This window comes from Panthera pardus, unplaced genomic scaffold, assembly GCF_024362965.1.
Source record: "Panthera pardus isolate Hobbes unplaced genomic scaffold, ASM2436296v1 HiC_scaffold_21, whole genome shotgun sequence".
NCBI classification, from domain to species: domain Eukaryota; kingdom Metazoa; phylum Chordata; class Mammalia; order Carnivora; family Felidae; genus Panthera; species Panthera pardus.
Window position 1 is genome coordinate 25166496 of NW_026526777.1, and position 27916 is coordinate 25194411.

The 27916-nt window shown below is 55.0% G+C and overlaps 1 protein-coding gene across 1 annotated transcript; it reads left to right on the forward strand.

Annotated features, from left to right (window-relative positions):
• Positions 1-413: 413 nt before the first annotated feature.
• Positions 414-27765, forward strand: SLC26A9 (solute carrier family 26 member 9). The gene is made up of 21 exons (XM_019433694.2): positions 414-528; positions 7826-7968; positions 10679-10818; positions 10939-11049; positions 11692-11867; positions 13350-13514; positions 14084-14236; positions 14547-14629; positions 15373-15520; positions 15815-15928; positions 16142-16219; positions 16762-16857; positions 18760-18866; positions 19548-19617; positions 19993-20085; positions 20218-20331; positions 20969-21250; positions 22341-22395; positions 23312-23457; positions 24941-25012; positions 26417-27765. The coding sequence occupies exons 2-21, from the start codon at positions 7844-7846 to the stop codon at positions 26462-26464; spliced, it is 2376 nt and encodes a 791-aa protein (XP_019289239.2). The 5' UTR covers positions 414-528; positions 7826-7843; the 3' UTR covers positions 26465-27765.
• The last annotated feature ends 151 nt before the right edge of the window (positions 27766-27916 follow it).

Below are 27916 nucleotides of genomic sequence, written 5' to 3' on the forward strand. Positions count from 1 at the left end.
GCAAGCAGCCCCGGGACCCCACCCCTCGGGTGGCCTCAATGGGTTCCATTGTCCAAGAGGCTCTTTGGCTTGACCCCAGCCCTACAAGCAGCAGGACAGCAGGCTCGGAGAGGGGTCTGCCTTGTCCCCTCCTCGGGCTCTGCTGGCTGCCTTGGGGGAGCCTGTGGGCCAGGGGCCCCGCTGAATGTGACCTATTGTCTTCGGGGTGGATTTAGGAAGTGCCAAGCTCCCATCAAGCAGCTCTGCTCCTCAGGTAAAACAAAAAAAGGGCTGTTCATTTGGGAACTTTTTTCCCTTATCTCCTTTTCCTATCTCCTCAGGCTTAGCTATGGTGTAGTGTTCAAAACCACTTCCCCTCGGAGCCAATCAGAAGCCGGGGCTCACCCCGTGGCCCTGAGGTAAAGTTATTTATAAACGCCTCCCTGGATTATTTGAGCAGAGCCCTTTCGCACACCTCGGAACACCTTTCGGCTCCCTGCTCCCCAGACACACCTGCAGCCCTGCCCAGCCGGCCCTGCTCACTCACCGGTAAGCCCCACCCAGCCCACCCCACGGGGCTGGGGGTCATCCCTTGAAGAGGGTGGGCACCGGGGGGCACCCAGAGGAGGAGCGACAGGAGACAGCCGGCCACGGGGGTGGGCTGTCTGCCAACCTGAGCACGAGTGGGAAAGACGCTGCGGCCCCTGAGTCTGAGAGCCGCCCCCAGCCCTTCACATCTGAGGAGCCCGCGGGGTCCTCACTCCCGTGTAAGGACCTCGGCTGCAGGGCAGGAGGCTGCGGGGAGCTTGCAGGATGGAATCTAGTGGAGGAGGCCTGCCAGACCCCAAAACAGAGTGAGGTGAAAGAAAGGGCTGGCTGTTTTGCAAGGGCTGCTTTCCTCTGCAAAGGAAAGAACAAACATCTTGGGCCTTCCTTGGGGGACCAGCCTTTGAAGCTGCTGGCTGCACGTCTCCCCTCTTTTCAAGTCTTGCAAGCAAAAAGCACATAATGCTGGGCTTCCCAGCCTGCTGTGTGGCTGTCTCCTTCTCCTTCTGCCCCTTAGATGCTCTCTTGCACTCCTGTATCTCTCCACCAGCTCGGGGCTCCCACATGGGCTGCATGGAGTCCCATTTATCCCCATTAATCCTGAGTGGCTGGAAGAGGCAGAAGGAAGGGAGACTGAGAGTTAGGAGAGACCGAGCGAGGGAGCAGTCCATCAGACCGGGGAAACAAGACCCAGGGGACGTGGCTCCCAGGTGAAAGCTTCCACACAAGAGGGTTTTGGTCAGGACGGTGGTTTGGGCCAGCTCCCCCGGCTCCCAGCTTCCTAACCCCCCATCCTGAAGCTCTGAGGGGTCCCAAGTCACCCTCAGAAAATGCCCCCATTCCTCAAAATCAGACCGTGAGGTCTCCAGCCAATCTTTTCTCTTTCTAGCATGAACCCCCCCACTTATACTTGGCCCTGTTGAATCTGAGCCACCAGAAGGAAGACCCGAGTTAAGAGTGTGCCCCTAGGAGTGGCATGGTGCCCCAAGTAGGGCAGATGAAGAGAGGGCCATGCCCCTGGAAGGCTTCACTCACAGAGACAACCCTCTCCCAGAGCCCCCACGGTCCTTCCCACTCCCTCTTCAAGCCCAGAGACCCACAGTCCCCCCACTTCCTTTTCACACCCAGAGCCCCATGTCCCCCCACACCCTCCCCGCGCCCAGAGCCCCACGGTCCTAGTGTTCAGAACCTGGAAACCCCCCCCCCACCTTGGGCAGCATGGAGACTAACACACATGTCCCCTCCACCACCTTGGCCTTCCCAGCACTTCCCACACTCCAGCGACTGTTCTAAATACCCATTTGTAAAAAACCCTGGGGGCGGAGATGGACTCTTCTTTTACCTTTTAATGTCCAGAGTCTTCCTAGAGATTGACAAGTAGTGGGTGTTGAGTGAGTGTGTGTTGATCTGAACTGAATAACCACAGCCGGCTCCCTGAAGGAAGGAGATACCAGTTCGGTGCTGACCAAGCTCTGGAGTCCTTGAACCAGACCGAAGGGCCCTTCACTGGTCTCCTTGTCCACTCGCCCGCTTCCAAGTAAGACTAAGCCTATTTTAAGTGTCTGTTTCAGGGATCCCGTGACCTTGGTCTGGGCTCACTGCGGGAAAGTGCTTTGCAAAGTCTGACCTCAATCCCTTTTGCTGGAGCCTATTCCCTCAGCCCAACTGCTGTCCCCAGTAGGGAAAGCAGAGAAGGAGGAGAGAGTGGGTGTACTGAGGGGGTTTGGGGGGTGATGGCCATGAATCTCTCCCCTGCAAAGGTACCAGTCCCTAGAACTGCCAGAGAGCGGGAACACAACTCAGGGATATCGCATCCTTCTCTCCATGTGACTGATGAGGAAACCAGACCAGGGGGAAAACGGAGTGAGAAATTTGCCCAAGAAACACGCGGGCAGTAGGAATAAAAGGAATATTGATAAAGCGCCAGGGAGACCTACAACCTCTACCCTCCCTCCACCTGCCAGGGACGCAGTTCCCAGCTGAGAGGGCAGCCCTCCTCTCCCGTCCCCACCTCCCATCCCCTGCCACAGCCACCAGCCGCTCAGAGATGGCTCTTGCCCTGTGGCTCCCACTTTGGATGAGGCGGGAAGGAACCAGCAGCTAGAGCAAAGAGGAAACCTCAAAGTGACCTTTCCTTTCCCCAGAACACAGCGACCGCCCCGGTAGGGACAAGTGATAAGAATGCCAGGGCGAGTCGACCGTGCTGGGGCTGCTCCCGTGCCTGGCACATGTGCCCATCAAAGAACCCCCCCACACACACCTTACACATACACACACACACACACACACACACACAGCAGGGCTGAGGAGGAAGTCAGCCTGGGCCACAATGACAGGATCACCTCCAGACCTAACCAAAACCCCACAGATGGCTCTTACCTGCTCCCGAGAGCGTCCGCCCTCGTCTAAAAAGATTCTCTGCTTCTCTTCTAACCAGTCCTGGGAAATTTCGGAGGGACAAGGGCATGAAGAGGGAGGGCGGACTGGATGAACGTATGCAGGCGGATAGGAAAAGAAAGGCCAAGAAAGGCAGAGTGACCTGACTGTGGTTGCAGAGCAAGGAAGAGAATCCTCCGGAGTAACCAAAGTAATGGTAATAATAACACGGTCAGAATCCGTGGCACGCTCACCGTGGCCAGGCACCGCTCCGAGCCTCTCTATGCATTAACTTGGGTGCCACGCTGGAGCCCATCTCTGTCCAAAGTATTCTGCTGATGGAGACAGACCTATGCAGAGATACGCCTGGGAAGAGATACCTGTGGGCTTTCTGTTGTACAAACTCACTGGGGCGGGAGGGGGGCATTAGGGTTCTATGAGGGGCCCTGAAGGAGCCTGGGAGGAAGTCTGCTCAGCCCATAACCCCTCCCCCCACACACACAGAGTCTAGCTCCCCTTTGTCCTGCCCCCTTCCCGGCTCCTTAGCTCTGCAAGAACCCTGGATCCCCCTTGCCCCAAATGTGACCCCATTTCCCTGCCAAGCCTTGGAAACCGTCCACACACCCACGTCTCCTACGCTGGGCATGCTCTTCCCTTCTGGCCCTCTACTTCCCTCAAGCCCCACTCCTGCCCTCCCCAACCCCCCCCCCCAACCAGGTCTCTCCAGTAAATCAGGACCTGCCCCTCCTTCCCTCCACAAAGCGGGAGGCGACAGGGGCACCCTTTTGTTCCTCAATATTGTCACATGGCACCTGCTGTTTATCCCTGCTCCCGTGGGGGATGGGAGGCGGAGAGGGGCTGACACTGTTTGATGAGAGGCAGGGCTGGTTGACACACACCTATGGCAATGGGGCACTCGACTTTTTTCAGCGATGCTGACATCACTCGGTAGGGCTGTGTTTGTTTAACTAGGGATCAAGTCTTCACGTCCTCTACACCTCTCTCCCTTTCTTGCTCCCTCTTTCATCTTCCCACCCCTGACCTGGCATTGCAGGAGCCCTGTCTGGGGGTCCCCGAGAGCCCCTTAACTCTCTGAGAACCCCAGAGCTGTCTAAAAGAGGCGGGGCCTCCCGCCACCTGGCCTCTCCCATCCCCCTTTCTTCCTCAGCCTACAGCACTGGCCAGGGATGAAGTAACCCCCCTCCTAAGCCCCACCCCACCTCAACCCTATTCTTGGAATTAGGAAGTGTGCCCAGGGCACCTCCTCACCAGCCGCTGGGGCAGCTCCTGTGGCTACAGATTTGCCACTCTGTCTGTCATTGTCCTGAGGCAGCCAAGGCCAGAAGAGAGGTCAGAACCACTGCAGAGACCTCAAGGGGAGAAGCAGCGCTCAGAAGTCTCGTCTCGCTCATCGGCTGGGGTAGAAGGTCGCCAGGGTGGTGCGAAAGGGGCACTCTGGATGCCACTCAGGGGACAGCCCCCAGGAGCAGGAGGACTGGGGCCCAAGAGGAGCACTTAAGTGCTCCCATACCACGTCTCTCTAAGATTCAGCTTCCATATCCACAAGACGAGAGGATTAGACCAGCCTGGCGCTCAAGTTCCCTTCTAGACAAAACTTCCTGAGTCGAGCCGGCTGCTGGGTTCACCTTCTTTTGTGTGGCACAAACTCAAGATTGGGAAAGCTCCCAGAGCCTTCTCCTCTTCGACACCCTATTTCTAGAATGAAATGGGCAGAGCATATGGGAAAGGACAGATTTGGCATTCCAGTAAAGCAAGGGAGCTTTTTTTCCTTGGTTAGCCTGGATAGGTGGGAATTCCCCCAGCATCTGGTCCCCGTCCGTAGGAGGCCTGACACTGGGGCAGACACAATCCTGAGTCACCCCCTCCCAGAAGGATTTCCACCAGTGTCGCCCCCTTGCCTCCCTCCCTTCCCTGGAAACGACAGCCAGGAGTAGCCAAAGCCAACATTGGTGTGCGGGCTGGAGAGGCCCAAATAAAGGAGGTCTGAGGAGAAAAAGAGATCCCAGGCCAGGGTGGTCAGGAAAGGCTTCATAGAAGAGGCGAAGGAGGTAGGCGAGGGCAAGGCAAAGAGGAGAGGGAGGGGAGGGGAGGAGGAGGGCCCTAAGCAGGTCTTAAGGATGGGCAGGTCTAGGGAGGCAGAATGAGTCAGGGCATCACAGGTAAGGAGGATAGTGTGGACAGAGCCCAGGGGTAAACCTGAGCCCGGCCTGTCTGGCGTGCCGGATGGTGCCAGGAGACCCAGCCAACAGCTCTACCGAGTCCCCCAAAACAGGGCCAGGTGGCAGAAGAACAAACACACCCAAATAAGGAGTTTGGGCTTGATCCTCCTGGAAATGAGGAGGCTGAGGGTTTCTGATTAGCGGGTATAGGCTGGAGACGGGAAAAATCAGTCAGAAGGCTAATGTAATAGTCCAGGTGTGAGATAAGAACTGAGGGGGTGGGGGACAGGAGGGACACTGGAAGAAAAGAGCAATGGGGCTTGATGAACAGCTGAATGTGGAGGCTGGCAAGGGGTAAAGAAAGGGCATATGTGGGGGTGGCCGGGGTGACAGGGAGGAAGATCCCCACTGGGAAAATGAGGAAGTGAGGGGGTGCTGGGTTAGCAGGGTTCTGTGGGATCAGACGTTGACCTCGTCCCCACAGACACACTACTAGAACTGAGAGCCTTTGAAAAAGCAGACTGGGAAAGGGCTTCGAGGGCCACCCGCCACCTGCCAGGGGCACGAAGCGAGATCTCCCATCACCCTCTCTTCCCAGGGGCTCCCTCTTCTGGGTTCAGTTCTCCTTGAACATCTCGGCTATTCCTTCGTGGGCAGTCTGTTCAGTGGCCAGGGACAGACTCCTTCCTCCGAACCGCAAGTCTTTCTCTAAAGCCAAGTTGGACCTCTGGGTTCCTCTAGACAATCATGCTCCCTACTCATTGCTCCCAAAGGGCCTACCAGGGAAGCCACCTCGAAAGCCAGACCCTTGCAACCCTCGGAAACGGGGTGGGGGGGCGGCAGGGAGGAGAAGGAGAAGCAGGGGCACCTGCCTCACTGGAGGGTGAAGGACTGAAGGCCTCTGAATAGTCTCTCCTAAGAGGAAGGCAGCAGCCTCCTCCCTTAATAATCATCACCATTACCGCTTACCAGGTGCCTGGGAAGGCCGCCCCTTCATGCACACAGTCTCATTCCACATCCTCATGGCAACCACCCAGAACCGTTACTTTCCCCATTTACCGATGAAGAAACTGAGTCTTTGAACCCAGGCCATTCTGGCTCTAAAGCATGTGCTGTTTTCCTTATGCCACTCGGCCTCTCACTTCTCTCACTGAGATGTCTCACATGCCATCGCTTTTATTCATTTCTGCCCATGTCTCCTCCAAAACACCGTGTAGTGATTCATTCCACAAGCATTTGTTGAGTGTGTACTGGGCACAGGCACCATGAGGGGATTCCTTCCCCAACTCCCTCCCCGCCCGATATCACCCCAGTGATTTGGCGGGGGGTCCAGCCCTCGCTCGTAGGTTCTGACGGACCGCGGGGTCCTGCGACCAAATGAATTGAATTCCCCAGCCCAACCTGCATCACCTTGGGTACCATCTCATTGATAGTAACGACTCCCATTTGCCTCATTTCGGGTACATTTCACATACCCCTTTCTTGCCCATATCTCACCTCACGGTCATACCCACCCTGTGAGATGGATGTGTTTCTCCCATTTTACTGGCCAGGAATCTGAGGCTCAGAGAGGTGAGGTCTGCTCCACCCCACCATTGAAGCCTGGACTAAAACCCAGGTTTCTGGACCCTTCGTGAATGTACTTTCCATCTTTCTGCCACGTTCTCTTCCGCAAAAGGCATCAACCAACCCGCTCGCCTCCGATAACCCCTAGGCAGCCAGGCTCTCCCGCGGGAAGCCGAGGGACATCCCTAGCCCCCTGTGTGGTTTCTCACTTTCAACTCCAGCTCAGATCTTTTGCCAAACTGGCCACAGCCACCCCACACTGCCCACCTCCTTCCTCCAAACGTACCCCACCTCTTTCTTCTTTCTTCTTCCTCAGAGGTTCTCCTAGGGAGTTCTCCCAGCTCCCAAGGGCAGGGTACAGGAAGAGGGACCGGTGCTTGTAGGAGGGAGGGGGAACGGCTCCCACGGGGAGCTCCTCTGGGCCTCAGGGGCCCTGGCACTCAGCTCTGCCCTGCGCAGCTCCTGGAACATCAGCCAGGTTGCGCAAAAAGCAAGGAGGAGAGAAACACCAGAACACAGGGTGGGGGAAAGGTCAGGCACAGGAAGCCGTGGGAGAGCCAGCCGGTACAGACCATCCTGATTTCCCCAGACGCACCATTATCCCCCTGGGAAAACCTGTTGGTAAAGTCCTAGTTGTCTCTTTCCAGAAGGGCCCTCCTGGGGTCACCTCAGTCATCCCCCTGCCTCCGGGCAGGCTGTTTTCTCTATTTCTTCCACGCTGACTGGCTGAACAGCATGAGCCTTTCTGCCAGGAAAACTGAGGTCCGGGGAGGGAGAGGGGCTTGTGGGGGCACCAGCAGCGGGGGTTGGGGCGGGGGATGGGACCAATGTGCTGACATCCAGTTGTGACTCCTGCCCTTGCACTCCCGCCTCCTTTTTGCCCGGTGCTCGGCGGGGGTGACGGTGATGTCACAGGTGTGGCGTGCCAGCCACGTGCCGGGCGCCAAGCAAAACAGCCAGGGCAAGTGTGTGCATCATCAGTACCTGGGAAGGAAGGCCACCAGAAGAAGTGAGTCTGGTGGAAAGACCTGAAAGAGGGAAGGGAGGCACCTTGCTGGATGGGGGTGGGGAAGAGACCAGAATAAAACCCTGCTGTGGCCAGAACTAGAGAGAGAAAGCCAGAGCTGGCACTGGAGAGAGATGCCCCCTCATCTTCCCCTCCTCTGCCTCTCCCAAAGCTTGTAAATGCCCCAGACATGAGCCAGCCCAGGCCCCGCTACGTGGTAGACAGAGCCGCGTACTCTCTCACCCTCTTTGATGATGAGTTTGAGAAGAAGGACCGGACATACCCACTGGGAGAGAAACTTCGCAATGCCTTCAGGTAACGTGGCCCAGAGCCCAGACACCTCTTTCTTCTGCTCCCCACCAAAATCCTTTCTGCACCAGAGCATGGCTCCTGTACCAGCATCCCTAAGACAGGGCTTGGGGAGGTCTCGGGGAGGGGAGGTTCGGAACCCTGACTTTAAGATCCTACAACCCCTCCTGTACTGACACCCACCCTGTGGAGGATGGGGAGTAGCCGCAAGGACCATCCACAGTCTCAGAAGAGTTGTAGGGCATCTCCAACCCGTGCATGAAGTCTTGCCATCTTCTCAGTCCACTCAAGTCTCTCTTCGTTTCTTAAGGGAGCTCTAGATGGGCCTGCTACCACATGGGGCAGAGGGAGCATCAGAGCCTTGCTGAAAGTCCTCTTCCCTCCTGATCGCGAAAAATCTGAAGCCACCACCACTCCATGCCCTTTGTCCTCTTTCCCTCCTAGATGTTCCTTCCTTTTCCTGATCCAGAAAATGCCCAAAGGCACCCCCTAAATTCCCGGGCCCTCCTAAAGGATACCTACCAGGATGTGGTCCTGCCAGACCCCCGGGCTCTCTTCACTCTCAGATCTGTGAGACTGCGCTAGTGGGGAGTAAAACCTCACCTCCGAGGAGGGGGCTTCAGGAGGTGATCTATGCCCATACTCCAGGAACCTGCGGCTATGAGCTTCACCTTCCCCCTCCCTACACTTCTGGCAGACCTTGCTCAGTCCTGGCTGTGGGCTAACTTGCTCTTCCTCACTCCCCTGGGGGAAACAGCTGATTCAGGTACCTGGATTGAGGTCACTGGCAATGCTGAAGTGGAGGTGCAGGTGGAACAGGTTCGGACCAGGGGAATCACCCACTTGAGTCTTCACCAAAAGCCCTGGTCCAACCCTACTTCTCCCGGGAGGCTCCATTCCCGCTGGGTCACAGCCAAAGCCTTGGGTGTTCAGTGTCCAGACACCCTACCGACAGCTGGGCTCCCGGGACAGCTGGGCTCTGTCGACCTTAGTTGCCAAACAGTTTCAGTCTGGTTTGTTGCTGTGCTGGAGGGACGAGGGTATCTGCTGTTGTCCTAAAAGACTATAGATTAAAACTACAAAGTGATGTAGGGAACTAACAATTTCCACGAGGCTGACATTGAGCCTTAAGCAGTGCCCGACACAGAAGGTGCTCCAATAAATATTTGTTTAATGAATGAATGAATGAATGGCTAGAAAGCTAATCCCTCTGTCCACTTCCCTCTTGGCCTCTGAAGCCTCTGTATAGGCATCTGTTTCCAGCTATGCTATCAGGCCTCAGATTGCCTTGCCCAGCGTACGACAGGCCTGCAAATAAGGCTGGACGGATACCGCCCTCAAGGGGGTTGTTTGTCTTCCCCTACTCAGCTCTCTATATGTGAGTCCAGTCTTCCTTGCCACAAACAAGCCTGAGAGAGTTCCTGCAGCGCTGGTGCTCCCTTATGACAAAGCTGTAGAGATGCTCGGAGCTATTGACCAAGGATGGAAGAGGCACACCCACCCGCCCCAGAGGAGACTGGGGACTCAGATGTCGAGGGTGATGCCCTTCCACAGAGTATTGGTTGGGACAGAAAATCTGTCCAGACTCCACAGGGTACAAAGCATTTCGCATTGCTTTTAGTCTTGGGTGACATCCAGGGAACCAAGTGTTGGGGAAATTATTGTTGAATAATAGCAAAGAGCAGGGATTGGTGCCGGGCGGGAAAGGAGGCCTAATCAGAGCAGGCTAGTGAGTCACCAAATGTGCCTTGAGTATTTGAGTTCCCTCGACTGGGAGAAGAAAAGCAAATGCCTCCCACTCCCTTCCAGTCATCAATCCATGAGCTGTCACCCTTGAGTTTTTTAGGCCCTTGTTCCTACCGCTCCTGAGTTTCTATGAAAAGACCTCAAGGTGTTCAACAAACAGGGAAGGAATCAACTTTCCCCACCCTGCGTTGGCCAACAAACAGCTCCCCCATTCCTTCCGCCCCCAGAGAATTAACAGTGGGAGGAACTCCAGCACTGGAGTCATGACACATGAAGGACGGTCGGTCAGCAGAGGCACACCCTGCAGGGACAATGGAGCCTTCTTTGGGGGAAGTGTTAAGAAAGATGGCAACAGCCCCCACTCAGGCCGAGTTTCAACACCAGCCAGCCCTTTCACTAATTCACTCATTCATTCATTCAGCAAATATTTACTAAGCAGCCCAATGCAACGTGCAAGGTACAAAAGATGAACCAGAGAGATAGACTTTTGGTCATGGTGGGGTTTATTCTCCAGTGAGAACGACAGATGAAAAGCAAGCAGTTATAACCCAGTGTGCACACGAAGCTGTAGGAGCCCGCACGAGGGTGCCGGGCCTGCGTTTGGTCAGACTGGAGAAAGGTCATCTGAGATGGGGGGCTGGACTCGTCAGCTCGGAAGGCTAAGTGACCGCAAAATCCATGCCTTTACGCCGAGTCTTCTGGATGTCCCAAATGAGCAGCTGTTTCCAGACACCCAGCTAAAACCGAGAGTGTGTGAATGGCTCTCCAAAGAAAGCCCCTGCCTTTTTTTTTTCTCAGTGTCCCCGGCCTACTGCATGGTGTGGGGGCTGAATGAGTGAATGAATTCTGAACGAGTGAATGAATGAATGAATGACGGATGACCAGGAACAGAATATGTAATATCCCTCCCCAACTCAAGAGTATCCAAACCGTGCAGTGCCGACTGGAAGCCTGCCCTCTTCCCCTCCAGATGTTCCACGGCCAAGATCAAAGCCGCAGTGTTTGGGCTGCTCCCCGTGCTCTCCTGGCTCCCCAAGTACAAGATCAAAGACTACATCGTCCCCGACCTGCTGGGCGGACTCAGCGGTGGATCCATCCAGGTCCCGCAAGGTGAGGGGGTCTGTCCCCCAGGTTGGCTTGGCCTGCTACTCTCCCCCTTCCTCTCCCCGTCCCCTGTGACCCCCATACCCCAACTGTGCCCCCGAGCCTTCAATCTCCTGTTCTCTGCAGGCATGGCATTTGCTCTGCTGGCCAACCTTCCTGCAGTCAACGGCCTCTACTCCTCCTTCTTCCCCCTCCTCACCTACTTCTTCCTGGGGGGTATACACCAGATGGTGCCAGGTAAGGCCTCTCCCCTCTCAGCAGGCCAGGTGACCTGGACCACAAGGACAGGGGATGTGGCGAAGGGGCTTTGGGTGTTTTCCATCTGCATTCTCCTAGAGCTGGTGCTGGGCGGTCCTGAAGGGACCGTCACTGTGAGCGTCAGTCCCAGGTCCGCTGTGACCTTGAAGAAACCACTTAGCTTCCATGAGCTTGGTTAGCACTACCTGTTCTGTCTCCCTCCCCGGCACGTGGGGAAGACTTGGTGGAACAAGGTATACCATGTGCATAAAGTGCCAAGGAGATGGGAGGGATTACTCTCAGGCTGGTCCCTGCAGGGATATTTGGAGCTCTCTGGTGCTAAGTGACATCGAGAAAAAGGACCTGGTCACAAGGTCTGTTTCTGGGTCAGGTACCGCTTGTATTTCCAAGCTCATTTCCGCACGTGTCCAATGAAACAATTTTAACAGTTGAGGTGAAAGCATCTTGAAAAGCGTAGATCGTGGTGACATGTGAGTGTTGGTTTTCTTGCTGGAGAGGAGCCTTGGAGATGCGGGGGTCCATCTCCTCGGGGGTCGGGAAGCACTCCCTCCTGGGCCCCTTTCTGTTGTCCCCGGGTGTGGTGCAAACCTCTGACTCCTGCCGGCTGGGTGGGCACCACAGGTACCTTTGCCGTTATCAGCATCCTGGTGGGTAACATCTGTCTGCAGCTGGCCCCAGAGTCGAAATTCTGGGTCTTCAACAACGCCACCAACAAGAGCTACGTGGACACGGCAGCCATGGAGGCTGAGAGGCTGCACGTGTCAGCAACCCTGGCCTGCCTGACTGCCATCATCCAGGTGAGGGGACGGCCGTGGCCTTGTCAAGGGCGCGGCCTCAGGGGGGCATCTTTCCGTCCTGCCCCTGCCTCAAAGCCCCAGTTTGACATTAAAGCTGACTCAGGGCCCTTCCTCCTCCCTCTCCCCCATCCCCAGGGCCACAAAAGACCTTGAGGAATCGGTGTATCTCCTCACCTCCCTCCAGCAGGTCTATGAGACCAGTCTCTGCTCCCAGTAAAACTGTCCCGAGTTAGACTGTCTGGAAGGCTCACGGGCTCTCTCTCCTCTCCAGCACAGCCCTACTGTTTCTCTAACATCCCTTATCCCTCCTCCAGCCTCTTCTGCCCCAAGCCACAGCATCACTCACACAACATAAATTGCAAAGGAATCTGCTAGGTTTTACGAGGGGAAACCCTGCGTGATGGAACACAAAAGCAGGAAGCAACCTCCGAAGACACCTTTCATTCATCCATCCATTCATTCTTTCTGTTAACGTTTTTGGTTGTGTCGCTGTGCCAGAAACTGGCCTAGGCCTTGGGGGGAAAGCTAAGTAAAGAAGAGGCCCAGTTCTCCGGGAGCGCACAGCCCAGCAGAGGAAGTAACCACATCAACAGATAAACTTGTAGGCAGGGAGATAAGCAGCATAATAGAGCTATGTTCCCATAGCGGTGGGAGCACCAAAGAGAGAGTCAGGGAAGGTCTCGCCTCAGAGAGGAGATGACATTTGACCTGAATATTAAAGGATGACTAGAGCTTGGCCAGTAACCAAATGAACGAGGCACGGGAGGACAGTCTGGGCAGAAGGATGCACCCCAGAGCATTGAGGCTTGAGTGTGAACTGACCAGGGAATGACCAGGCAAGACGTTTTGGTGCGGCTGGACAGCAGGAGGCCTTTGGGGGATGGGCCCGAGAAGGGGCCAGAAAGGTAGGCAGAGGCTAGACAATGAAGTCTGAAGTCTGTCCCCCCTGCACTGGCCTTGGGTCTGACTGGCAGTTTATAAAGATCATTCAGGCCACGGAAAAGAGAGGTGGGGAGGTGGATTACAGTCAAAGTTAGGAGACTATGCAGAAGCCCGGGCAAGGCCGCCAAACACCTAGGCCAGGGAGGCGGCCGTGGGGAGGGCCACCGAGGTGGGGTGGACTTAAGGAACGTTTTGCCGGGAGCATTAAAAGGCTTGGTGAGAGCCCTGACATGGGGGTGAGGGAGGATGACTCCTAAGATCTGGGTTAGGCAACCGGGTGGAGACGAAGCAGGGGTTGAGGACCAGGGTTATTTTTCAGATGAGAAAACTAAAGCCAGAGAGATGATGTGACAAAGAGGCCTGTGCCCCAAACCAGACTAGAGGTCTGCTGGCACCGTAAAGGGCCGGACAAGGTCACAAAGGGCTCACTTGCCCAGGGAGGCCGCACGGAACTGCAGCCTGGGTTTGGGTCAGGCACGCGGGGGAGCTGCGGACCGTTCTTGGTCTTCCCCACCCCCACCCCCACCTCTCTCCCCGCAGATGGGCCTGGGCTTCGTGCAGTTCGGCTTTGTGGCCATCTACCTCTCCGAGTCCTTCGTCCGGGGCTTCATGACGGCAGCCGGCCTGCAGATCCTGATCTCGGTGCTCAAGTACATCTTTGGACTGACCATCCCGTCCTACACGGGCCCGGGGGCCATTGTCTTTGTGAGTCTAGGCACGCATCCCTGCAAATGGGGAGGGGCTCAGGCAGACACAGAAGCAGGGTTTACTGTTTTAAGAGGTCGTGAGCTCCTCCTTACAAGACGTCCTCAAGCAAGGGTCTGGCTAGCCCACTGTTCAGAGAGGATTCCCAGGGGGTTCCCACTTTGGGAGGGAGGGTCAAACACATGACCCTGCGGGCTCACTGAGGTTCTCTATGGTGAATTCCTGCGGAAAAGGAGATGTTTACTCTCCATCAGTTCCCTGACACAGTGCCTCAACCCCTCCCTGCCTGGGAGGTCCATCCTTGTGTCTAAGCTCCATCCTTCCTCCTTGAGCTTGAATTCTTTCTAGAGAAAGAGAATCACCATTCCCCTCCTGGCATGAGATCCCAGCATGCCTTTTGGGAGAGGGAGGTGGAAGAGGGGATGCTATTCATGACCGAGGTCTGGATTCTGCTTCAGTGTGCCCCCATTCACATTGATGACATCCTTCTGCCGGGTTAGACCTCCAAGGGTGGGGATAGTAGGGGAAGAGGAAGTGGGAGCCCATGAGCATGATGCTCTCTCCCCCAGACCTTCATTGACATTTGCAAAAACCTCCCCCACACCAACATCGCCTCGCTCATCTTCGCCCTCATCAGTGGCATCTTCCTGGTGCTGGTGAAGGAGCTCAATGCTCGCTACATGCACAAGATCCGTTTCCCCATCCCTACAGAGATGATTGTGGTAAGGACCCTGCACAGGGCTGGGGGGGCGGGGGGCCAGGCTAGAGAGGCCATGAGAAAAGGAATCCAGCCCCAGCCAAAGCCACGGGAACCCTTCCCCACCCTCCCCGCCTCCTCCGCCGGCGGCCAGCAGAACAGGAAGTTGGGTGAATCCATTCCATCCCCCCATCTATGGCTCCCACTTTTCCTGCTCCTTGGGTTGCTCCCCTTTGAGGAGGCAGGGGAGTGGGAGTTGGAGTCCCCAGAGAAAAGGGAGGCTTGAGAGAGACCCCTGTTCTGCCAGTCCCCATTCTCCATTTTGGGCTTTGCAGGTGGTGGTGGCAACAGCTATCTCCGGGGGCTGTAAGATGCCCAAAAAGTATCACATGCAGATCGTGGGACAGATCCAACAAGGGTGAGTCCGGGTGGCCAGGAAGCCTGCCCCCCCCTACCAGCACCTGCCTGTGGAGGCCTGGGCTCTGAGGCCAGGATGAGACAATCTCTCATGAAGGAGCCTTGTCGACTCTGTGACACCCACCAAATGTGAATTATTTCTATTACTTATTACGGAAGACAGCCGTACAGCCAGCCAATGCCAGCCGTGTTACAAACAGTGAGTCTTAGCTGCCACACACACCCCCAAAAGTCTCACTCAGTGGACACTGCCAGAACAAAGACTCTCTGATCAGCCCTTTTCCGGCTCCTTGCCTCGCTCTGCCGTGTTGGTTCTTTTCATGGGGAAGAGAAGCTATTAGGATCAACAGTGAGCGTCCACTCCGTGCCTGGCACCACGCTGGGCCCGGTGGTGGGAAAGGGTGGGGCTTGTGCTGTAGGGTTGGAGGAGGAGGGTGGGAAGAGGGCAGGGGAGGGCGCCGGCTGTGGGTCTGTGGACTAGTGAGCACAGAGCCCAGAAACTGGGCGTGAGCAAACGAGGCCCCACCACTTACTGGCTCTGTGACCTTGGACAAGCCAAGTTGCTGCTTTGTCAATGGGAGTTATGGCTACCACCATCACAGTGTTGTACTGAGGGCTCAGACGACAAGGTCATGTAGACCTTGGCACACACTGGGGCCCCGCTGGTCCCCGTGGGTTGAGGAAGGACTCGCCATGCCTCCCCTCACACCCTTGGGCCCTGCCTCCTTTCTGGCTCCTCGGCAGGTTCCCCACTCCCGTGTCACCTGTGGTTTCACAGTGGAAGGACATGATGGGCACGGCCTTCTCGCTGGCCATCGTGGGCTACGTCATCAACCTGGCCGTGGGCCGGACCCTGGCCAGCAAGCACGGCTATGACGTGGATTCTAACCAGGTAGGTCCACGCGGGCAGGGCCAAGCAGGAGGCGCTGGGTCCCACAGAGGCCTGGCCAGAGATACGGTGGGGCTCCTCGACCTGACGGGAGCGAGGTGCCGACCAGTGAGGAGGAGGGGCTCTGAACGCAGGAGGCCAGCTTCCGCTGGGCTAGGAGTGTAGGGCTTTCTAGCAGCAGGATCATTCTCAAGTCCTAGGCCCAGGATCCAGCTTGTACGGACGACTAGGTTTGGACAACACCTGCTGCTCACCCCCCGCTGCCCGTGTTTCCAATCCTCCCCCTGTCCCCCACAGGAGATGATCGCCTTAGGCTGCAGCAACTTCTTTGGCTCCTTCTTTAAAATCCATGTCATTTGCTGTGCCCTCTCTGTCACTCTGGCGGTGGATGGAGCTGGAGGAAAATCCCAGGTGAGCACTGTACCAGGGGAGTGGGGAAAGAGGGGAGAGGGTAGCAAAACAGTTGCCCCAGAGAAGCCAAGGCACATGCAAAGCCAGGCCAGCTGCTTCCCCAACCTTCCTCTCCCCTCACCGGTCTCCACTCCACCAAAGAGAGCTGTTGGAAATCAATCAAGAGCGAGAATTCCACACTTACACCCTGTTCCCAACTCTTTCTCCGAATAGGTGGCAAGCCTGTGTGTGTCCCTGGTAGTGATGATCACCATGCTGGTCCTGGGGTCCTATCTATACCCTCTCCCCAAGGTAAGAGCGCAGCAGGAGAGCAGAGGTCAGCCGGAGACTCCAGTAAGAACAATCCCTAAGAGCTGCATAACCCTTTACAGTCTATAAAGTGCCGACACTGTCGCACTTTGTCCTCGTCACAACCTGTAGACACCGTGGTTTTACTATCTTCGTTTTACAAGTGAGGGAAACTGAGGCTGAGAAAGTCTCAGTGATCTGTGGTGACGCAGCTCACGAGCGCAGGGCTGGTGGTAATCGCCAGCCTTCTGACCTCAGGATCGATTCCCCAGTTAGTGTTTACAAGTGCTTATGAGTGCCTGACTAGGAAGGCCCTGGGCATGGATGGTTTGGAGATGAGGGAGGAAGGGAGGGGCCCCATGGCCTAGCACCTACACTGCACTCTCCAGCCCCGAGACTGAGTGCAGAGATCCGGGGGGCTCTGCAGGCAGAGATGTTCTGGAACTGCAGCTCTGTCCTGCCAGGCTCCAGGGTCAGGTGTCTGTAGTCAGGGCAGGAAGGAGAGGCCACCACAGGTGAGAAAGAACAATGTTCTGTTTCCCCAGTCTGTGCTAGGAGCACTGATAGCTGTCAACCTCAAGAACTCCCTCAAGCAACTCGCTGACCCCTATTACCTGTGGAAGAAGAACAAGCTGGACTGTGTAGGTATTGGGTGGCCGCTGGGTACCCCTTCGTGCCCTGCCCCTTCCTCCAGCCCCACAGCCGCGTCAGCTCTTCTGTCGGTGACCCCTCCGTTCTGCTCCCTAATTAGCCTAGCCAGCTGTTAAGAGCCCAAGTGTTGGAGTGACACATCCTATGTTCACATCCTAACGCACCTGTTCACTGCCTCTGGGTGGGCCCTAGACTAGCAAGTCCCTAGAAGTCCCTTAACTTCTCTGAGTCTTGATTTTCTCATCTGGGAAATGGGTGTCTTATACTCTACCCCACCCCCCGCCCCAGGGTTGTTCATGAGAAAGAAAGGAGATAATACAAGTAAGGGGCATGTTATCTAAATCGTATTCTGGGTTCACTAAAAAAAAAAAAATTAGCTATGATTATTTTTACGACTCGTAGTTCCAAAAAAAGCAAAAAGAAGTAGCTTTAAAAACCACCACCAACAACAAAAAACTAGAACAGAAAGCCAGCAGACCAGGATCTTGAGCAAGTTACCAGACCTCTCTGGAGTTCTATTTCCTCATCTCTAATGGGGGTGACAGTCATGACTTCATCATACACTGGTTCTCAGGATTACATGAGATCACATGGGTAAGTACCATGTAACTGTAAAACACTCAGCAAACATGACCTGTTGTTATGATTAGTCACCGGCCCCGTGCACCTAGCATCAGACAATAGTAATAAGGTTACCATATATTGACGACACTGACAAAAACCCCATTTAAGCTCCACCATAAGAGGATTTACTGACCTCCTTGCAAGATGATGAAACAAAGGGGTGTCTGGCTGGCTCAGTCAGAAGAGCGTGCCGACTCTGAATCTCGGGGTTGTGGGTTCAAGCCCCATGCTGGGTGTCGATATTACTTAAATAAATAAAACTTTTCTAAAAAGATGATGAAACCAAGGCTCAGAGAGGTTAAGTAACTTGCCAAAGGCCACAGAGGTAGTAAGGGGTAGAGTCAGGATTGGAACCCAAATCTTAGACTGCAAACCTCTGGGGGGCTCTGTCTCCTGGGGAAGGAGGCTTACCCGCACGGGACACAAAGAAAATCCTTAAAGCCAGAGAAATGAGTGGCCCATCTGAGTCCCCAAGTGAGTGACGAGGATAGGGGAGTATACGATGTTCCAGTTCCCACCCCAAGGATCTGCTCTTACCACATCCCAGCAATCCCCCCACCCCCCCGACCAAATATAGGCTCTGGTATTTACATTGTGCCTTGGGCTCGCACCTTATCTTCCCAGTTCTCTGGGGGAGTGTGGGCAGATTGGTTTTCTTTAGAGGAATTGGGAGGACTGTAAAGGACCATCAAGGGGTCAACTATCAAAACTGCATTCAATCCTGCCCCCCACCCACGCAGCCAGACCCCAGACCGTCAGGCCAGGAAGATCACTGAGCGTGTGTTGGAAACACACAGCCTCCCGTAGGGTGGAGAGAGGGAGCTCATGTTTGTTGAGTGATCACTAGGTGCCCATCGCTGGGCTGGGACCTTTAGCTGCCTTAGCTTTTCAATCCCTTTACGAAACAGGTAATATTATTGCCCTCTTGTGGATCAGGCAACTTGGCTCACATAACTGGGAAGCGAGAGAATGAAACTTTGAAACCAGGCGTGTGTTCCCCTCATGCTCTCAGCGTGCGCCATGCCGCCTCCCTGCGTGGGCTGGGGTTGTCTATCAAAAACCAAGCACGATCGCTAGGCACACTCAATCCAGGCAAAACGTGCAGGTGTAACCAGAGCACCAAGACATAAGACGGCGCAAAGGTGCCATGACAAGGGGAGGGCCGGTCTGAGGTTGTGGAAACAGGGAACGGCCTTGGCTGTTCCAGGAAGACTCCCCAAAGAGGCAGCCTTCTCCCCAGGCCTGCTCTGACATCTCTCTCCTCACAGTGTGTCTGGATGGTGAGCTTCCTCTCCTCGTTCTTTCTGAGTCTTCCCTACGGTGTGGCCGTGGGTGTCGCCTTCTCCGCCCTGGTTGTGGTCTTCCAGACTCAGTTGTAAGTAACAGCCCCCACACGACACAGCAGTGGGGCCCCAGGCCCGGGCTGGGCTGTCTGACTGCCATATCCTGAAAGCCCCAGAAGGAAGCCCCCATGGGCTTGGAGGGCTGGGGGCCATACGAAGTAGGAGAAGAACAGGAAGGTAAGACCCCGAGCCCATCCAAAGGCAATGCCGGTCCCCAGACCAGATGGGACCCTCCCCAGGGGAACACCAGGCCAGAGGACAGATGCCGTGTCCTTCCCATAGAAAGGCTAGGGAGTATAGGCCAAGGGCACCAGAGGAAGAGGCCAGGGCAGGAAGAAGATGCTCCATGTTAGAGAAGCCCTGTCTTCTCTTCTTGAGAACTCAGAACCAGGAAGCGGTGACTTCAGGGCCACCTAAGCTTGTCACTTGTGTACCACACCTTTTCTCCGTGCTGAGCCCCACGCTGGGAGCTATGTCAAGGGCTGGCCTGTCATCCCTCTAGTTACAGCCCAGCCATAGGCCAACAGGCATGTGTCTCTGGTGCGGAAAGACCAACACAACAGACACTAGGGATGAGGAAGGGCCCCCACCCCACCCTGCTTTTGCTCCAGCTCCCACCCCAGCGTCCTTCCAGGCCGATTTGCTGTTAGCACGCTCTTATGTGTTTTTGTTTTTTGCGTGTTCTTAAGTTTTTCTTCTCCTTTCTCATCTAGTCGAAATGGCTATGCTTTGGCCCAGGTCATGGACACTGACATTTATGTGAATCCCAAAACCTACAATAGGGTGAGTAATCCAAACTTATGACCTCCCTCTTTTGCCGTACCCCCCACCCCAAACAAAAGAAGGTTAAGGGGTGCCTGGGTGGCTCAATCAGTTAAGAATCTGACTGTCAATTTTGGCTCAGGTCATGATCTCCCACTCATGAGATCAAGTTCCACGTTGGGCTCTGTCCTGAGCGTAGAGCCTACTTAGGATTGTCTCTCTCCCTCTCTCTCTCTCTCTCTCTCTCTCTCTCTGCCCCTCCCCTGCTCATGCATGTCCGCATGCTCTCTCTCTCTCTCTCTCTCTCAAAATAAATATTTTTTTTAAAAAAAGGTTAAAAAAAAAAAAGCCAATAACAGCATTTCTGCCACCTGAGCTCAGTCTCCCTGTTTACAGGTCCAGGAAATTGAGGGGGTTAAGATTGTCACTTACTGCTCCCCTCTCTACTTTGCCAATTCAGAGATCTTCAGGCAAAAGGTCATTGCCAAGGTAAGGTTCAGAACTCTGGCGACCAGAAGGGTTGAACAGTGAGTAACCAGAAGATGGGAGAAAGGGGACTGGGGGGGCAGGCCACTCCAAAGAGGGTGGACGTCCAAACTGCTGTTGGCTCTCTCCCTACAGACAGGTGTGGACCCCCAGAAAGTACTGCTGGCCAAGCAAAAATACCTCCGGAAGCAGGAGAAGGGGAGAACGATGCCCACACAGCAGAGGAAGTCTCTGTTTATGAAAACCAAGGTGAACTGAAGCTAGGAACAGCCTGCCCACTCTGATCTTGCCCCTTGGTGCCCCACCTCCCAGCACCCTTTGAGGCAAAGACATAACGTCTCTGTAGCCATTGCCTGGTGGCCACAGAATCTTCTTCTCCTTGGGTGGGGGGATGCCAGCTCCTGGGGGTAACTACTGAACTCCCACGGCCCCTCCCCATTTTCTGGCTAAGATATGATATGGCCCATAGACTTCTGAACAACCCCAAATGGGGGGCAGCAGTGAATTTCATGGGGTGTCCAGACGTTTTGACGTGGGTATGGAAGTTGTGGGGAGAAGCAGGCAGGCACAGACGAATATCAAAAGGAGCACAATTGTTTCCAGAAGCACTTTCTCCCAGAGCAGAGTGGGCCGAGGCTTCCGTGCCTCTCTTGGACGGGTTCTCCAGTTTCGTCTGGTCCGTGGGAGTCTAAGCGTGCAGGCCCTGCCTAAGGACAGGGCACTGGGAGATGCCTCCCCTGTGGGGTTCTGGGGGCTTATACTCACCACCACCTAATTCAGCCATTCACCTCCACACGCACGCTCCTTGCCCCTGCCTCAACTACAGCCAAGTCTGATTCAGTTTGCTGATTCCTGCCCCACCCCCACCCCCATCCCCGCCCCCCAGACTGTCTCCCTACAGGAGCTCCAGCAGGACTTTGAGAACACCACCCCAACTGACCCCAACAACAACCAGACTTCTGCTAATGGTGCCAGCGTGTCCTACATCACCTTCAGCCCCGACAGCTCCCCAGCTGCCCCTTGTGAGCCATCGGCCTCCGCCGAGACCCCCAGTGAGCCCAGTGACATGCTGGCCAGCGTCCCACCCTTTGTCACCTTCCACACCATCATCCTTGACATGAGCGGGGTCAGCTTTGTGGACTTGATGGGCATCAAAGCCCTGGGCAAGGTGAGGGCCCAGGCAGAGGGAGTGCCGGCCCGCCCTCCACCCCAACACCCTCACCCCTGCTCTCCCACACTCGCTTTCCTCGGGGCCCTCATTTGGACAAGCTGAAAGACGAAGTTCACCAAGGAGGCAAATGGCTCGTGAGGACCGCTTTTCCCCCAGACACGACCAGGACAGGCTGTTCTCCGCAAAGCAGGCCCAGATAGCCCAAGACGACAAGTGGCTGGAAAGGGATACTAGAGGGATATCTGCTGTCCCACCCTGCCTAGGCACCCCTCTCTAGCAGAGGTCATCTCAGGTTCCCTCTCAGGCCACCAGGAACCCACCCCTAGGTCTTTTGAGTAGAGTCCAGATTGGCCCCGGTTTGTGGTCTGCTGCTCCTTCCCACGCTCACCCAGACGCTCCAGCATCAGCCAATTCCAGTCCACTGAGAAGAGAAGGAGAAATAGTATCAGTGCCCCACATTCTCATGCCAAATTGGCAGTTCATGGGACACCCTGAATAAAGATATCCGTCCATCTGATAACCTTTCAGCAGCACCTCCGATGGCAGGGAGTCAGCAAACCTCAGAGTTGGCTCAGACAGAGGCAGTCCCGGGAAACCGAGGGGTCCAGAGAGTTCAGAGGCTGAGTACCATCCAGAGAGCATCGGCCAGGTGCCCAGAAGGCCGCACCCCCCAGCCGTGGGCTCAGCCTGCTTCCCTAGCCTGGGCCTGGAGCCCGGCGGGCCTCCGTCCTCCCCTGCAGATTCTGCCTGAAGCCGCAAAGTCGGGAAAGAGGCGGAATCTGGGCATCTAAGCTGCTGAGAGAGAAGACCTGACCCCATAAGAAGAGGCCGCGGTGGCTTTAAGTGCCCGCCTCGTTGGCAAAGCCCCATTTCTGTCCTGCTTTCCAGAAAAGCCGACAGCCAACACTCCAGGGAGAAGCGGCGTGCCTTGCTGCTATTTTTATCTTTGGCTGCCAGGGCTCTTGGGGTTGCTTATTTGTTTGGCTTCCCCTCTGAAGTGCGTTTTGTGAATCACTTTTGAGACCCACTCAGAACATTCCTTTCCTTTTATCTCCCGGTCCCAATACCCTTCCCCCGCCACTTCTAGCTGAGCTCCACCTACGGGAAGATCGGTGTGAAGGTCTTCTTGGTGAACATCCACGGTAAGAGGAGGAGGACATTTGGGGGACCAAAAGGAGGGGGGTGGGTGGGGAGGGGGGGAACAGGTCGGTGGAATGCTGAATGGGGGACTGAAAATGAGAGCGCCCAAACATTCTCCCAAAGCATGAAGCATGCACGTGCCGTAGCTATCTGGGGAACACACAGACACACACAGTTTTACATACACACCATCTCCAAAAGGTGCATATACACGGCCCCAACAACATGTCCACAGGGCAGTGGGTTTTCACATCATTAGCGCATTGGCAGAGTGCAGGGATGTGGACACACGGCAAGCACACACAGACACACAGCACAAGGTGAAGGGATCCGTGCACCTTTCCTCCTCCAGAAAGTCAGAACCCTTCTGGAGGCCTCCCCAACTTCAGAATTGGCCTGAGCAGGTCCCGAGCCCTGTTGAACCTGCTCAGAGAGAGAATCTGCAATGGCAGTTAGAGTCAGTGGGCAATCCCCACCACCCTCACTGGACACTCCTCAGGAAGTCATCTCTAGGATTTGGCAAAAGTGAGGGCTCTGCCACACACTGGAGGTTCCAAGATAGGTCCGGAGAAACAAGAGGAAGAATGAACCATCCAGGCAGAGAAGTGGCAGCAGCCTCCTTCACGACACTTTAGCCTCTCCCTCTCAATTGCCACAAAGTACCGACTCCCTGAATCAAACTGCTTCCTTCTGCCTGCCCTGGGTTGAAGGTTCAGCATCCTCAAGCTCATGTTGCCCTCTGCTGTCCAGCACTGATATTGCAAGACCCATGCCTTGGCCTGGCCTTTGGATGACACAAAGAACACAACCCACAGTCCTCTCTCTCCTTCCCTCCCCCTGCGCCTCACCATCCTTCCTTCATCCCCAGCTCCAAACCACAAGGCTGTTATCTTTCTGAAGGCCTTTTCCTCCTTCCAGCCCAGGTGTACAACGATATCAGCCATGGAGGTGTCTTTGAAGATGGGTGTCTAGAGCGCAACCACGTCTTTCCCAGTATACATGATGCTGTCCTCTTCGCCCAGGCAAATGCCAGAGAAGTGGCCCCAGGACGTGACTTCCAAGGGGTAAGGTCCCTTGGGAATCCTAGGCCCCAGGGCACTGAAATGGCAGGACTAGGGGCGTTAGAAAGAACACAGGAGAAGGTTTGAGTTCCAACACCGAGTCTGTCATCTAACTTTTCTGAAACTGCCATTTCAGAGTTCCTTTTCTGTAGAACAAGCACCCTAAATTAACATTAGCTACCTCACAGGCTTTTCTTTTGCTTCTGTTTTAGCATTAACTGATAATTAGGCCTTTTCTGTCACTTGAAAGCACTTTATATACTGTAAACCCTTTTATTAATATTAATTTCCAAACACTCTAGGCATATTAGGTTATGCCCAGTCTGCTGGCACTGTTCACCCGCCCTCCTCCTTCGGTCTTTCTAGAAGAGGCTTTGGGCAAGGGAAGGGAGTAAGCCTGCCCGTTTTAATTTAGCAGAGCTTAGAGATTTCAGACTGGTGATGGATAAAGAGACTGGATCCAAGTTTTGTCTCAGTTTCTTGACATTTAATTTACTAGCTCACTAAGTGGTATGCAAATGAGCCACAAATAACACTGTTTAGGACTCCTGAAAGCTGTGGAAGCAGAAAAGCTCCACCCCATGGCGGGGGGGGGGGGGGGGGGCCTGCCTTGGCGTCTCCAGCCGCCCCCACCCCCGCTCCCAGAGCCTCTTTCGGTTCAGCCCCTGCCCTTGGCCTCCCAAGACTCTGTGCCCCAGCCTTCTTTATATATGAAACCTCCTCCCACCTTCAGGGGGTCATAAGAAAGGTTTTACTGGTCCTCGAGCGACCATTTGCCCTCTGCTCTAAGAGACCGATGAAGGTGAAGCCATCTGTTCTAAGTGCTGTAAGACTGCCCTCCCAGGAAAACACAGGGCCCTGGTGTCCGCCCTCCATGCTTAGGGAGAACAACTGTGTGGGAACAGGCTTTCTGGTTTCACAAGCCTTGTCCACAGAGCAAAAAGAGCGAGATTCTGGAAGAATCCTCGCCATTTGTTATTGCACAAATAACGTCTAGTTATTACGGTTATACATTTAAAACAACTTTTAGATACAGAAAATATTTATATTTGCATATTACAAAATGTATTCATATATATAAATTACACACACACACACACACACACCCCTTTTCAACAGCAAGGTGATGTAGAAAGCCCACAAAGTGAGTTTAATTATCCTACTTTTACAGATGAGGAAACATTTCCAGAGAAGGGAAACGGATTCCCCAATGTCAGGCGGCTAGCCAATCTTCCTCGTAAGCTAGGCCAACCTCCCCTGCCTCTAAGATGCCCACAGGGAGGGCAGACCCTGACACATGCCTCTGCTGAAAGGGGGAAGGCCACCCCGTGCTACATTTTGTGAGGCAGATGGGGGAGGGGAAGGAAGAAGCAACAGGGCGACTCATGTGGCAGAAAACACGGCGCCTACCCGGAGGCTGCCATTTGCACCGCACTGTGTCACTCGGTCATGGGGCTCATTCTCCTCTCGTTTCCCCCCCTTCCAGGCTTCCGTGGACCCTGAGCTGTCCTTATGTGATTCAGAAGAGGACAGCCCCAGCTACTGGGACTTAGAGCAGGTGAGCTGAGGGGCAGGGGCAACTGGGAGGCCGGGACTGGGAAGGAGACCCTCACGAACCCAAGGCATTCACTGGGCTCTCTCATCTCCAAGCCAGAGCAGCCCCCTTGAAGGCAACATTTCTCTCACCTCTCTTATCACAGCAGATCCTAATGCTTCCCACTCCCTGAAAGGCATCACTGGGGGAGGGAGAGGCACTGGAGGAAAATCTCGAGAACGAACATCCATAACACACACGATCTTGGACAGGCCACATAACACACGGGGTCCCAGTTTTCTATCATTGCAAAGTAGGGGAAATATAGGTGGTACCCGCCCCCTCGACCTCACAGGATTGGCGGGGGATTCGTGTGTCCTTCATTAATCAGCAGATATGTAATGACCACCGGCCTGACACAGTTCCAGGGTGGGCAGACAGCAGTGAACCAAACAAAGACCTTAGGAAACCTTAGGAAACGTAGATTGGGGTGGGGCCAGATGAATTCGAGGGGTACAAGTATTACTGCCCTTAAGCACTGAGGGCTGTGCAAATGTGAACTGTTACTGCCGCCCCAGGGCCCTGTCATCCTGACAAAGTAGCCCAACGCCCTGAATTAAAAGACACCCAGATGTCTAGTTGAGAGAAGTCTGGCTTTGGGCCTACTAGAAATCACATCTCACTTTGTACCTCTTCACATCCCTTTGGGGCTTGAGTTCCACGTCCCCTGGACATGTCTCTGGGAGCACTGATGGCATGGGGGAGACATTAGGAAATAGAGACAGACTGATCTCTGTGCCCCTGTGGAATCTCCAGCACATTCCAAAAGCCTGGGATAGGCCCCCAAATAGCTTATCAGAGCAAAAAAGGACTTCAGAACGGTCTCATCTCCACCGTCATTTCACTTAACAATGAAAGCGAAGCCAAAAAGGACTGTGACATGTGGAGGTCACAGAGCACGCCAGAGGTGATTCAAAGTAGATTCCAAGTGGGGCGCCTGGGCGGCTCAGTCGGTTAAGCATCCGACTTCGGCTCAGGTCATGATCTCACGGTCCGTGAGTTCGCGCCCCGCATCGGGCTCTGTGCTGATGGCTCAGAGCCTGGAGCCTGCTTCCGACTCTGTGTCTCCTTCTCTCTCTACCCCTCCCCCATTCACGCTTTGTATGTCTCTGAAAAATGAATAAACCTTAAAAAAAAGAAAAAAAAAGTAGATTCCAAGCATCTTCTCTTGTCACCTCTGTACCAGTTCACCTCTTGGGCTTCCCCCGCCCCTCCCCTGTTCACACACACACTCACACTCACACACACTTACTCATGAAGCTCTCTCTGGCCAGGGGCTCACAGGGTCACCTCGTGGTTGCAGCCATTGTGAACTCAACAGGTCTAATGCTCTCCCTTCCCCTCCCCTGTCCTTCCGTGCTCCCGCAGGAAATGTTCGGGAGTATGTTTCATGCAGAGACCCTGACTGCCCTGTGAGGGCCCAGCCAGCCCCCACACTGCCTCCAGAGTGTGTGGCATCTGGGACTCCAAGAAGGAAGAGCCTGGGGTCACAAAGAGTGACCGGTAGAGGGGAATACGTCCACCAGGACCTGAGCTCCTCCCTCCCCTCCCCCTCCTCCTCCTCTCTCCCTCCCCTGCCCCCCTCCTGGCATCTCTGGAGTCAGCCAATCTCAACAGGAAGGAGAGCCACCTCTTCACCCTCCTGCTGACTCTCAGGGCCCTGGCCGGAAGGAGAAAGTCTCCTGCTCACCTTACCGCACCCACACATGCCCTGCCCAAGGCAACTGACGGGAACCCCCCACCCCGACTGCCGACTTCTAAGAGTGAGCCAAGAACAGAAGGGAAAGTACGACCCTGCTGACCTAGGGTGCAAAAGCCCTCGGGTCTGCACAGCTTGGTGTCAGATGGCATCGAGCTGTCATGCGACACGGAGCTGAACTTGCTTAGGACTCTGAGGCTTGTCCCCTCCAGCTGCCCCAGCTCTGTCCCTGGAGGTTCTGCACTCCTGGGAGCACGTGCTCCCTACAGCCCGGAATCTCCATCTTCATCACTGCATCCCCTTCCTCCTCATCTCAAGGCTGCTGGGAGCTCCACTGCTATTCAGCACTTCAGACTCGAGGCTGGGGGTTGGCCCCCTCAGGGCCACCAGAGCTACCTCTCCAGGGGCACCCCACCAATGTAGCTGCCCCAGCCTCTGAAACATGATCACTTCCCGTGCCTTCAGGGCCGGTTCCCTTCCACTTGAGGCTGGGTAGGAATCTAAAAAGGACAGGGTGGGTAGTTACCAGAATCCTCTGGCAACCTAGTAACAGATGCCAGTTGTTCTGTATAAGTACTTTTTGGAAGCCTTCTTTGTACGGAGACTGGAGGGGGAGGGGTGCTAGTGCCAACCCAGGGCCAACTGGTGGGACCTGAGCCCCGACGGTCCCCCTGACTTCAGAAATGCCTCCCCCTGCTTAGGAAGTTTGCCTTGTGCTTTTTTCACTTGGCAAAGAGCCAAAGATTTTAACTCTCCCTTATCAGCTTGGGGCCTGAAGCCTGAAGCCAGGCAAGGGAGGAAGCTCCCCAAAGGCCAGCCACATCACCCCACTGGGTGCAGAATGTGGCAAAGGGCTGATCCAGATTGGGTCTTCCTCCACGGGGTTCCTTAATAAACTCAGGACCTGAGGTCATCCTCTTCTAGGGCAGATGAGAAGAGGTGTACATTTTCCATGTATGTGAGGAGGTCATAGAGGAACCTGACTGTTGACTTGAAAATAAATAGATTGCACGTGCAAGTGTCTGGGGAAATTTCCATGGAAGTGCACAGAAAACCTTTCGGCCTTCTCCCCATTGCTTCTCTCAAGCTCCTTCAACTCAATGACCCTGCCCAACAGGTTGGGCTGGCCCAGCCTGAAAAAAACTTCCCAGTTCCTAACTTCAGCCTGA